The sequence below is a fragment of the Dromiciops gliroides genome, chromosome 2 (assembly GCF_019393635.1).
Source record: "Dromiciops gliroides isolate mDroGli1 chromosome 2, mDroGli1.pri, whole genome shotgun sequence".
Taxonomy (NCBI): domain Eukaryota; kingdom Metazoa; phylum Chordata; class Mammalia; order Microbiotheria; family Microbiotheriidae; genus Dromiciops; species Dromiciops gliroides.
The window spans coordinates 393430895-393442451 of NC_057862.1; the positions used below are offsets into that span (position 1 = coordinate 393430895).

The 11557-nt window shown below is 41.7% G+C and overlaps 1 protein-coding gene across 5 annotated transcripts in view; it reads right to left on the reverse strand.

Annotated features, from left to right (window-relative positions):
- Window positions 1-11557, reverse strand: part of WDR31 (WD repeat domain 31) — a 28307-nt gene extending 16750 nt beyond the window's left edge. For 2 of the 5 annotated variants that reach the window (XM_043985313.1, XM_043985315.1), the window contains exons 1-3: window positions 11405-11547; window positions 1852-1994; window positions 1232-1361 (exon numbers count right to left, since the gene is read on the reverse strand). In XM_043985313.1, coding sequence (XP_043841248.1) covers window positions 1232-1361; window positions 1852-1898 — 177 coding nt within the window. In that variant the 5' untranslated portion in view covers window positions 1899-1994; window positions 11405-11547. Of the gene's footprint in view, window positions 1-1231; window positions 1362-1851; window positions 1995-7946; window positions 8003-11404 lie in introns of those variants that run through there. The other 3 variants (XM_043985316.1, XM_043985312.1, XM_043985314.1) reach the window with 3 other exon arrangements.

Genomic DNA, 11557 nt, shown 5'->3' on the forward strand with positions numbered 1-11557 from the left:
ATGAGTCTTCCTGACCCCAGGCTAGGTGCTCTATCCACTGCACCACCTAGCTGAACAATTTGTTTAGCCATTTCCTAACTGATAGACACCTCCTTTGTGTCCACTTCTTTGCCAACACAAAAAATGTTTTGATGTGGGGCAGCTAGATGGCACAGTGGTAAAACACTGGCCCTGGATTCAGGAGTACCTAAGTTCAAATCCGGCCTCAGACACTTGACACTTACTAGCTGTGTGACCCATGGCAAGTCACTTAACCCTCATTGCCCTGCAAAAAAACCCACAACTGTTTGATGCATATTTTGGTATATATTGAATCTTTTTATCTTTGTCCTTAGTGTATATGCTCAGAACATCAAAAGATATAAACAATTTAATTCCTTTTCTTGAAAAAGTCCAAATTGTTTTCCAGAATAATTTTCCATTGGACTTTTCAGAAAGAGTAAAAGTAAACTGCTAAGAATGATTGTCCTCCATTCTCTGGTTGTTGTTGTTGTTTTTGTGGGGTAAGGAGGATTAAGTGACTTGCACAGGTTAAGTGACTTGACAGCTAGTAAGTGTCAAGTGTTTGAGGCCAAATTTGAACTCAGGTCCTCTTGAATCCAGAGCTGGTGCTTTATCCACTGCACTACCTAACTGCCCATCCTCCATTCACTGTTAAGAGTACTAGTCAATCATGTATACTACAATTCAGGGCAGAGCAGGGGGAAGGTTTAATCTCTATTAATAGAGTAGTTGTGTGAATTAGAAAATATAAAAAACAGGGACAACTAGGTGGCACAGTGGATAGAGCACCAACCCTGGAGTGTCAGGAGGACCTGAGTTCAAATGTGGCCTCAAACACTTACTAGCTGTGTCACTCTGGGCAAGTCATTTAACCCCAGCTGCCTCCAAAAAAAAAAAAGAAAGAAAGAAAAGAAAAGAAAAAGAAAATGAAGAATGTATAAAAACATAGGAAACAAAGCAATGTGATATTGCTGGGGGGCTTTCTAGAAAAAAGTGTGAACATGCTCCCCAAAGAGGGAGATGAAGCTACCAGCACAGAACAAGTTGAATGATCTAGTTCAGCTAATCAATGGCACCTAAATCTGTAACAGTAGGGTATGGCTATTTCTAACTCTAACTTTTAAATTTGAATTTTCTGATTATCAGCTACATTTAATCCAATCTGTTCTCCTAGAGTCACGCTAATGATTCTGCTCAGCCATGTTACAATTGGTATTGCCATCTTTACCTTGTCTTTTCCCCCTGAGACACAAACTTCTGAGTTCAGAGCAGTGACTGAGTTGACAGCATCAGCATGGGCTTGTCTGTACTCCTGGACCGCTTTAGTAGAACCATTCTCTTCCACGTATCCTTCGGTTCTGATAGAGAGGGGATCCAAATCAAAGGTGAAAATGTTAGGAGGATGGAGGAAGAAGTCACTGGGATCAGGAGGGAGCACAGGGGGAGGAAGGATGTGAGGTGAGATGGGGGTTTTGAGACAATGTAAATAGGAGAATTGCAGAACAGAAAATTACTGGGGACAATCAGAGGCTCAATTCTAGGAACTAGGAGTTATTATTATTCTGTAAATGCTCAGATAAGTTGACTAGAGACAGGCAAATAGGTCTGGTTACTGCGCAGGCAATTTCCTACAAAGCTCTCCTGCTTCAGAAACAGGCACCAGCTGTGGCAGACTTTCAGGCCACATCCAACCCCACAGAAACACATGAGCTAGTCTTTCAAGGGCTTGCAACTTAGCCACTGGCCACCTTCCCCAAGCTGTTTTGTCTAGTAGCAGGCTGATGTGGCCTGTGACGTGGCTCCAGGCTGGAAAGCTTGGAGAGGATCAGGGGCAAGGTCTCTCTGTACCTGTATTTGTAGGTGTTATGTTTGATTTTGCTCTGGAGTTTCCCCATGGTTCAAAGCACTCGGTCAACACCTTTGCCAACGTAGCCTGCCACTGCTGGCACATTTGAGCCAGCATTACTGGAAATCTGTAGAAATTATGTCACCTGGATGTTACAAGAAGAACAAGAACAGCAACAATTCCACAAGTGATAAAGAATCAGGGGCAGATGGTCAGAAGACTTGCTACTGGGCATCTGATTATTGATTAAGGAATATGGTGCCTTTTGATTCTCTTTCCATACCAAGGAATCAATCAATGAATTAGCCAATAAATACTTATTACGCACCTTCTATGTGCCAGGAACTACGGAGATAAAAAGACAAAGAATGAACCAAAAAATCAGTTCTGCTATAATGACTGTTTTGAAAATGCAAATTTGTTCTGATGTGATTGGTATATTAGGGAACATTTTGAGCAGAATGCTAACTTCAAGTCTGCTTCTGCCCAATTTCTTCCAGGGAGAAAGAGTGAGAATGCAGAAAACTGGATCATTTCACAATAACTCACAGGCAGTAACCCTTCCAAAGTCCACTTCTACAAGCAAAACTTAGGTCTCTGTCAAGGGGAAAGTGCCATACTTATTGTACTTCTGGTGTAGCAGGTGTTGTGGGTGGAAAAGGGCTGGTTCACAGCGCTCTTACACCTTCTGACATGTCCTCAGGCAGAAGCTCAGAGTTTCAGCCTGCCCAACTAGTTCTTAGCATGCTCCTGCAAGGGAGGGTAGGGACAGTGAGAGGGAGGTCAAGTAGCAGCTGTCCACAGAAATGGCCACTATCTGTTGTAGTATTTGTGTGTTCCTTAACCATTTGACATGAACAAAACTGGGCTGTGGTTTTGTTTTGTTTTGTTTTGTTTTTTAGTGAGGCAATTGGGGTTAAGTGACTTGCCCAGGGGCACACAGCTAGTAAGTGTTAAGTGTTTGAGGCCAGATTTGAACTCAGGTACTCTTGACTCCAGGGCCAGTGCTTTATCTACTGCACCACCTAGCTGCCCCAATGGGCTACTATTTTTTATAAAGTTCCTATTTTTTTTATGTGTCACTGACCAAGTTTTTGAGCATTTTGCCCCAATCCTATTTTCCCCTGTATGTTTTATTGAGAGATCTGGTATAGTGTGGTGCTTTTTTGGTCTAATTATGGTGAAACTGGTTGTACCTGCTCTTAATCAGTTAATATTCTAATGGTGGAGACAATAAATACATGTAAAATATATATCATAAATATATAGTGAATAAATACAAATATATACAGAGTAGTGAAATGCAGGGTAATTTGGGAGGAAGGATACTAGCAGGAACTGAACAGGATTCATGGAGAAGATGCTTGGATTATGTCTTTTTGGGGTTTTTTTGATGGGCAATGAGGGTGGACTATGTCTTAAAGGAAGAAAGGGCCTCTATGAGGAGAAGGAAAGAGGGAAGTGTGTCCCAGGTATGTGGAACAGCCAACGCAAAAAGCCAGTGATGAGAGATGGGAGTGTCATCTGTGAGGAACAGAGAGAAGGTCACTTTGGCTGGAGAGCAGAGTGTAGGAGGTAGAGTAATGTCCAGTGAGGCTGGATAGGCAGCTTGGGGTTAGGTTGCCTAGGGCTTTAAAATCTAAAGAGAAGGTTACATTTTATTCTGATGATAATAGGAAGCCACTAGAGTTTACTGACAGGGTTATATTTGTACATAAGTTAAATTACTTTAGCAATTGTGTAGAATTGTCTGGAGTAGGAAAAGTCTTAAGGCAGGGAGACCAAAACAGAAGGCTGTTGTAATAATCTAGATGAGGAGGGGTGGAAGGCCCAAACTGCAAGGGAAGATATACATGAGATATGCTACATGAGAAGGGATAAGATGTAAGATGTTGTGAAGGTAGGAACCACAAGATTTGGTGACTGATTATATATGTGGGTTGAAAGAGACTGGGGAGGGGGCAGCTAGGTGGTGCAGTAGATAAAGCACCAGCCCTGGATTCAGGAGGACCTGAGTTCAAATCCAGCCTCAGACACTTGATACTGTGATGTTTAAAATCTTAATTATGGTTGCCAAAAATTAAAAGGCTTCAGTACCAGTCTTTGGGCATTAAACATTTATTAGAGCATACAGATATTTACAAAGAGTTCAGAAGGTTATGAAAAAGAAGTCCTACCTAGCCTAGAGTTCCAGCTTGGTTGGGTTCTTCCTGAAGTCCTCCTCCACAAGCCTGCTTTAATCAGGAACTCCTTCTCAAGCTGACTGTGGAAGCTTTTTTATAGTTCTGGAACAGAGGCAGTCCTTACACACTGCTTCAAGGTGATTGGTTGGTGTCATCCAAATCCATTGGCTTTGAAGGTGTTCTCAAGTTGAGTTCACAGTCTAGTTTCTGAGAACAATACCTTCTTAAGGGCTAGCCAGGTGTGATTACAATCCAATTAACTTGAAGTAGGCTTAATCAGCAGTCAATCACTCTCACTTGATTCAATCAGTCTAGATTAATCTCCAGGTGGGTATTTGAGTATCTGCTAAATCCCATTATTTCATCACACTCCCCCCTTTGTTTCTTCTAGGAAAAGGTGTTCTTAGATGAAAGAGTAAAAAATAATTAAGTCTTTGGAAGTCTTTTCTCAGTTCTCTTGTCTTCTTGGAGTGGTAAGATGTCATCAGGAGGAAGCTGAATTCTGGTCTGGAAATCTGGATTCTTCTTCTTTAACTGTTTGAATTGCTGGATTTTTTACTAAACCTTAGCATAGCATTGCCAATGATCAAATTTAATACATTCCATTACATTCCCTCCTTTATATAATAGAGGGTTGAGGTAGTTATGCAATCTATAACACTTCTTACCACCATGTGTCTGGATCAAAGCCAAATTTAGTAATGTATTCATGACACCTGAAAATGTTATGGAAAGGTTATCATACCACATCTCATGGTTTCGAGACATCCAGTAATTGTGCTAGGCCACAGGTGGATAGATTCTGACCATGCCATCAGACTTAGTGAAAGAAAAAGAAAACTTTTAGAAGGGAGAGAGGAAGAAACTGGACTGTGTCCAGCAATTGTGGTCTATATAGTTGCCATCATAAGCAAACCATAGACTTACATATACCTGTCTCTCCTCCTGTTGTACATATATTCTCTACAGGGCCTATATCAAACTCATTGTAAGAGTAGTTAGTCTCTGAGATGATAAGTTTCCATAATTCATAAATCTCATATTAATTTCACCAAAGACAGTATGATGGTAAAATGTATGTTATGCTGTATAACTGATGATGTACTTGTAATGTATACAATAATTCCAAACCATACCCACAATATACATAGTCACAATGACATGTAAATGATATATGAATGTAAATGACTGATAATATTAGACATTATTACGTAATCTTCTTTTGCTCTTTAGTGTCTACTTGAGTTTTATCTGAAATCTCTTTACCTATGAATGGTGCAGGCTTTACATGAGAACAATGAATCCAAGAGTGGAGAGTAATGGCACGGCATAATAATACCCTGGCTTTTTAAAGCCTCAATTACAGGGGTGATCCCTTCTATTGCTTCCCTAAACAATGGATACTGTGGAATGGAGGGGGGTGGTCCCCCCTTAACTTTAAAGGTAACAGGCATGGAAGACTTAAGGAGCCCCACCTCATTAGGGGATGAGGCCCATAAAGACTCAGGAATGTCCGAGGGAATTTTGGATACTTCCCCTACTGTTCCTTGAGCTTCTGTAAGTAAAATTGGTAATAAATGAACAGTATCCTCCGGCAATTGTAGGGAGATAGCCCCATCTGGAGCACAAGATATGGTTGCTCTAAGCTTGCAAAGGAGATCACGACCTAATAAATTTACAGGGGCATCAGGCATGAGTAAGAATGAATGTTCCAGGGGCAGCTAGATGGCGCAGTGGATAGAGTACCGGACCTGGAGTCAGGAGTACCTGAGTTCAAATCCAGCCTCAGACACTTAACACTCACTAGCTGTGTGACCCTGGGCAAGTCACTTAACCCCAACTGCCTCACTAAAAAAAAAAAAAAAAAAGAATGAATGTTCCACTGTTAAGGGCCCCATAGATACCATGTGAGGGTTCAATTTTGCCACTCTCTGGGTTTTTCCTGAGACTCCTACTACATTCAAAAATCCTACAGGTCTATACCCAGGGTCTGGTTTGCTTACTAATACTGATTTAGAAGCTCCTGTGTCTAGCAGACAATCGTAATAAATCTCCCCCACTTTTAGGGTGATGTGTGGTTCTTTAGTCTGGGGAGGTGAATGGACTGGTACAAGGGCATTCAAAAAATCTGGATCTGGGAATATGTTACTTTCATTATCTATGTTCCATTCCTCCTCAAGACCCCATCATTCCTGTGCCCTCCTCTGAGGGGGACCTTGGTTACCATTATTCTGGTACTGCCTTTCTGTATTCCTCTGATAGAGTCTATTACTGGTATTCTGATACTCTCCCTCTGTATTCCTCCGAAAAGATCTATTTCTATTTTGATTTCGCCTGTAATTAGAATTTCTTCTCCAAGTCCTACATTCCCTCAATGTATGCCCTTCCTTACAACAGTAACAACACACCTTAGTGCCCTTATTCCAGTGTTCACATGGCTGACTAGGAATTGCCAGTGCCAGAATGCTCTGTTTAGGGCGATCTGGACTTTCCTCACGTGAGTCAAAGACATAATTTGCAAGGTCCTTAATTCTATCAGCTGTTAAGCTCCTCCAATCTGGACACTGAGTTAGAAAATATTTGCGTACTTCTGGCAGTGAATTACAAACAAACATATGTTGAGGATAATATAAGAATCTTTTAAATCAATTGGATTCAATCTGGTATATTGCCTGGCAGTCTCACAAAGCCTATCGTAAAATCTGCTTGGTCTTTCATTAGCCTCCTGAAATGTGCTCATAAATTTTGTCCAGTTTTTGGGTTTTTTAGAACATAATTCCATTCCCTTCAGAAGTGTTTCCCTAGCATCTTTTAATTTTTGGAATTCCCTGTCGTTATTATAATTCCACTCTGGATCCCTTAAAGGCCATTCCATATCGGCCTGACCCTTCGCAACAAGGGCATTTCCTGCTGAGATAATATCCGTAATCTCAGTTGGGGACAGTAAAGTTTCCATAAGGCAAGTAACATCAGCCCAAGTGGGTTGATATGCATTAAATATAGTCCTTAACTGTGAAATTACAGTGTTTGAATTTTTCTCAAAACTAGGGATGATTGATTTCCATGTGCTCAAGTCACTTGGTCTAAAGGGGCTATGTTTTCTGACTTGAATTGGCACTCCCTTTTTACTATGTTCTATAGCTTCCTACACGGGGAGTAGTTTCTGCTGATCTGATTCTAAAGACTGGCCAATATCTGTTTCTGAAGCTGGGTTACCTCCAGCAGAGGGAGCTATCTTAACATCTTCCTCACCATGTGGTCTACCTTTAATCTCTTTCCACATTACAACCATGATAATACCCATAATGAGAGTTATAGTCATGTGAACCATCATAAGCATGGTATTAAAATTTATTTCAACTGTAGGCATAAAATTCCTACTAATATTAAACACATTTTCAGTAGAGACAGTTACTCTCATACCATTATACCAAAAAGATTTTGCTATGTGAGTGAGGAGGGAACCAATAACACAATGAAGGAATATCGAGTAAGTTAGATGTTTAAGTTTGAACAGTATGCTACCCCAATACATTCCAATGAGAAAAAACGAAAAAAAGCAAAGGGAAAATGAGAAATTCAATCATATTTTGCCCTTTAAACTGGACTGGCTTTTTCCCTTTAAAGCAAGGCTTTTAGAGGCTTAAAGGCTTTAAGGGAGATTAGGCAAAGGGAAAGTCCGGGGGAGGTGGGGTATTTGGAAAATCCACCAAATTAGCTGGTTTGTGGCCAAACTAGGGAGGGTGGGAGGGTCCTTAAGGTCCCTTTGTGGTCGCCAAACTGTGATGTTTAAAATCTTAATTATGGTTGCCAAAAATTAAAAGGCTTCAGTACCAGTCTTTGGGCATTAAACATTTATTAGAGCATACAGATATTTATAAAGAGTTCAGAAGGTTATGAAAAAGAAGTCCTACCTAGCCTAGAGTTCCAGCTTGGTTGGGTTCTTCCTGAAGTCCTCCTCCACAAGCCTGCTTTAATCAGGAACTCCTTCTCAAGCTGACTGTGGAAGCTTTTTTATAGTTCTGGAACAGAGGCAGTCCTTACACACTGCTTCAAGGTAATTGGTTGGTGTCATCCAAATCCATTGGCTTTGAAGGTGTTCTCAAGTTGAGTTCACAGTCTAGTTTCTGAGAACAATACCCTCTTAAGGGCTAGCCAGGTGTGATTACAATCCAATTAACTTGAAGTAGGCTTAATCAGCAGTCAATCACTCTCACTTGATTCAATCAGTCTAGATTAATCTCCAGGTGGGTATTTGAGTATCTGCTAAATCCCATTATTTCATCACAATACTTACTAGCTGTGTGACTCTGGGCAAGTCACACTGCTCCGCAAAAAATTTAAAAAAAGAGAGAGACTTGGGGAGGTGAGGATAATGTGGAGATAACAAACCCGAAAGACTGGAAAGATGCTGATGCCTTCACCAAAAATAGGGAAGTTTGGGACAGGAAAGGTTTTGGGTGATTGACGATGAGTACAATTTTGGACATGCTGGGTTTGAAGTATCTTCAAGAGGCGACTGAAGAGTCAGGACTGGAGCTATAGGGAGGAAATGGGGGCTATATATAGAAATGGGGGAGCCATTTGCATAGAGATGATAGGTAAAACTCATGGAAATTGACGAAGCTACTAAGAAACAGAGCATGGAGCAAGAAGAGAGCATGTGACTGACGCTTAGGGAACACTCACAGATGGGGGCGTGTGATATGGATAATAAGCTGGCAAAGGAGACGGAAAAGGAATCATCAGGTCGGAAAAGGACCAGGAGGAGAGAGAATATCCATGAGGAGAGAGTCAACAACAGTATTAAATGCAGAGAAAGGATGACGACTGAGAAAAGACCGTTATATTTGACATTTGACAATTAAGAGAACACTGGTAACTTTGGAGGCAGCAGGTCTAGTTGAAAGAAGTCAGAAGCCAGACTGCAAAGGCTTGCTGACAGCTTGGTTAGAGGAGAGGAAGTAAAAACAACATCAAGAGCTTTTTCAAGGTGTTTGGTGTAGAGATATAGGATGAGAGCTTCAAGGGGTGGTAGGGTTAGTGAAGGTTGTTTAAAGATAGCAAAGGCTTAGGTAACATCTTTGCAGGTAGAAGGGATGAACCAGTAGATGGGAAGCAGATGATGATTTGAGAGAAAAGAGAGGGAAGACGATTGAGGATGTAATCTTCTAGAGAAGATGAGAGGAGATGGGATAAAAAAAAACCCCAGACACCTGCTTCCTGGGACTCACATTTCTAGGAAGCTAGGAGAAGTAAACAGAGATAGGGAAATTCCACCCCTCTTCTTCTCCGAGGGGGTTTAGTCTACACAGAAAAATAAAAAGGAATTCATGGGAAGCAACAGCCTCAAGAAAAGAAACTCTGTCTTGTACATATATCTACTTACTTCTTCTAATAACCCCCCTTTCTAGGGATACACTTCAGTTGTGGCTAGAGAGTATTTTGCATGTGTAGCAGATGCTGCTTAAATGTTTAAGTAGACAAGATGTCTGTGATCTTAATCTACCAATTTATTCCTTTTCCCAAAACTATGAAAAATTTTAAAAGAGAAAACAAAAATGGCATTGCTTGGTCTACATATGGTACTGTAATTGCACTGGTCTCAGTCTGAAATAATTTGGTATGGTTCTTAACTTTTATTTGTAAAAGGCATTTGTAGTAGGTTGGCCAACGTGGGAATTTGTTTTCATTGACTATATAGATGTTGTTTATCTTTCTTTCCTTTTGGGGGGAGGGTGAGGGAGGAGACAGGAGGAAGAGAATGCAGACCTGAAAATAAATAAAATATATTTTGGGAAAAAAAGCATCTGTAGGGATTTACAATAAAAAGATAACTTGGGGCAGCTAGGTGGCGCAGTGGATAAAGCACTGGCCCTGGAGTCAGGAAGACCTGAGTTCAAATCCGACCTCAGACACTTGACACTTACTGTGTGACCCTGGGCAAGTCACTTAACCCTCATTGCCCTGCCCCCCAAAAATGCCATTGAAAAAGATAACTTAAATTTACTCACCCTGAATCCTATCATATCTATGTGGCAAATGAATATATTTAAAGATTTCCAAAACTTGTTCTGGGAGAAATGATTTGGATAGCCCCTTCCTAGTCACTGCAATTAATAATATACACAGTTCTTTTTTTTTTTAAACTTTTTTTGGTGAGGCAATTGGGGTTAAGTGACTTGCCCAGGGTCACACAGCTAGTAAGTGTTAAGTGTCTGAGGCTGGATTTGAACTCAGGTCCTCCTGACTCCAGGGCTGGTGTTCTATCCACTATGCCACCTAGCTGCCCCATACAGTTATTCTTTCTCGTTGGCCATATAATGCCATAGCAAAAGGATTTGTAAAGTAATCTTTCTTTTCAAAAGAAAGAACCATTCAAATTTTGAGAATATCAGTTTTTCTAACAACTGGAAAAATTCACAGTAGTACAAAAATTCTTAGGAACAAATGATATACATGGAAACCTCAGATGTAATTTAGTTCATCTTCCCCATAAATGTTATCAGGATAAGCTTAGATTCCACTAACGTGTTGTTACTCTGTTCATCAAATAGTCTGTTCTTCTGGAGTCCCAGATTTCTAGTTTTGTGATCACAATTTCACCTATTTAAAACAACATATATTTTTTATATCAGCATGACTCACTGACTAATAGAATGTCAAATCTAGAATGGCCCTTAGAGACCATCTAATCTAATCTTATTTTACACATGAGGAAACTGAGGCCTACACAAGGAAAATTATTACTCACTGTCACACAAAGAGCCAGTAAGAGGGACGATGAGCTCCTGTGGGACGACTAATGGAGAGAGAAGGAAAGAGGAAGCCAGGGAAGAAGAGAGTACAGTATGAGCTTTACTCCTAGAATACCCTTCAGATCGGGGGCCTGGAAACCCAGCAAAAGCAGGGGTTTGGGGTGTGTGTGTGTGTGGCAGAAGGATGAAGGTCATTGGGTCAGAGAGATTCAAACTGGAAGATGGATTTAACGGTCATCTAATCTTTTAGGATTATGACCTGGGGCTGGAAGGGCTTCTGTGAGTCATGGGGTCCAATCCTCTCATTCACAGATGAAGAAACTGAGGTTGAGGGAACTTAAGTTTAAGAGCACACAGGTGGCAGAGGCTGGATTTGAACCCAGGTCCTCCGAGTCCAGACCCATGGCTTTCGCCCCAGCACCATCCAGAGAGAGGCCGAGGAGGTGGAACCTCGAGGGCCGCGACTCCCGTCTTTCCTGGAGGGTGGGAGTCTCGTGGGGCCCTCGCCTGCCCCCGCCCCCGCCTATGCCGGGGGACCTGGTGTCCCACGCTGCACGGGCTCGGCCCTTCCCCCCACACGTTCCCCACCACTGCCATCCCCACCCCATACGCACTATCAGGGGCTGAGGCAGGTTTGGCGAAGAGGCCTGGGGTCTGCAACCTCTGGTGTCCATGCGCGCAGGAATCCGTGCTTCAGGACGTCCCTTAGCAACGAGGCGCCCGTCGCTAGGGCGGCCGTGTGCTCGCGAAAGGCGTCCGGGCAGCAG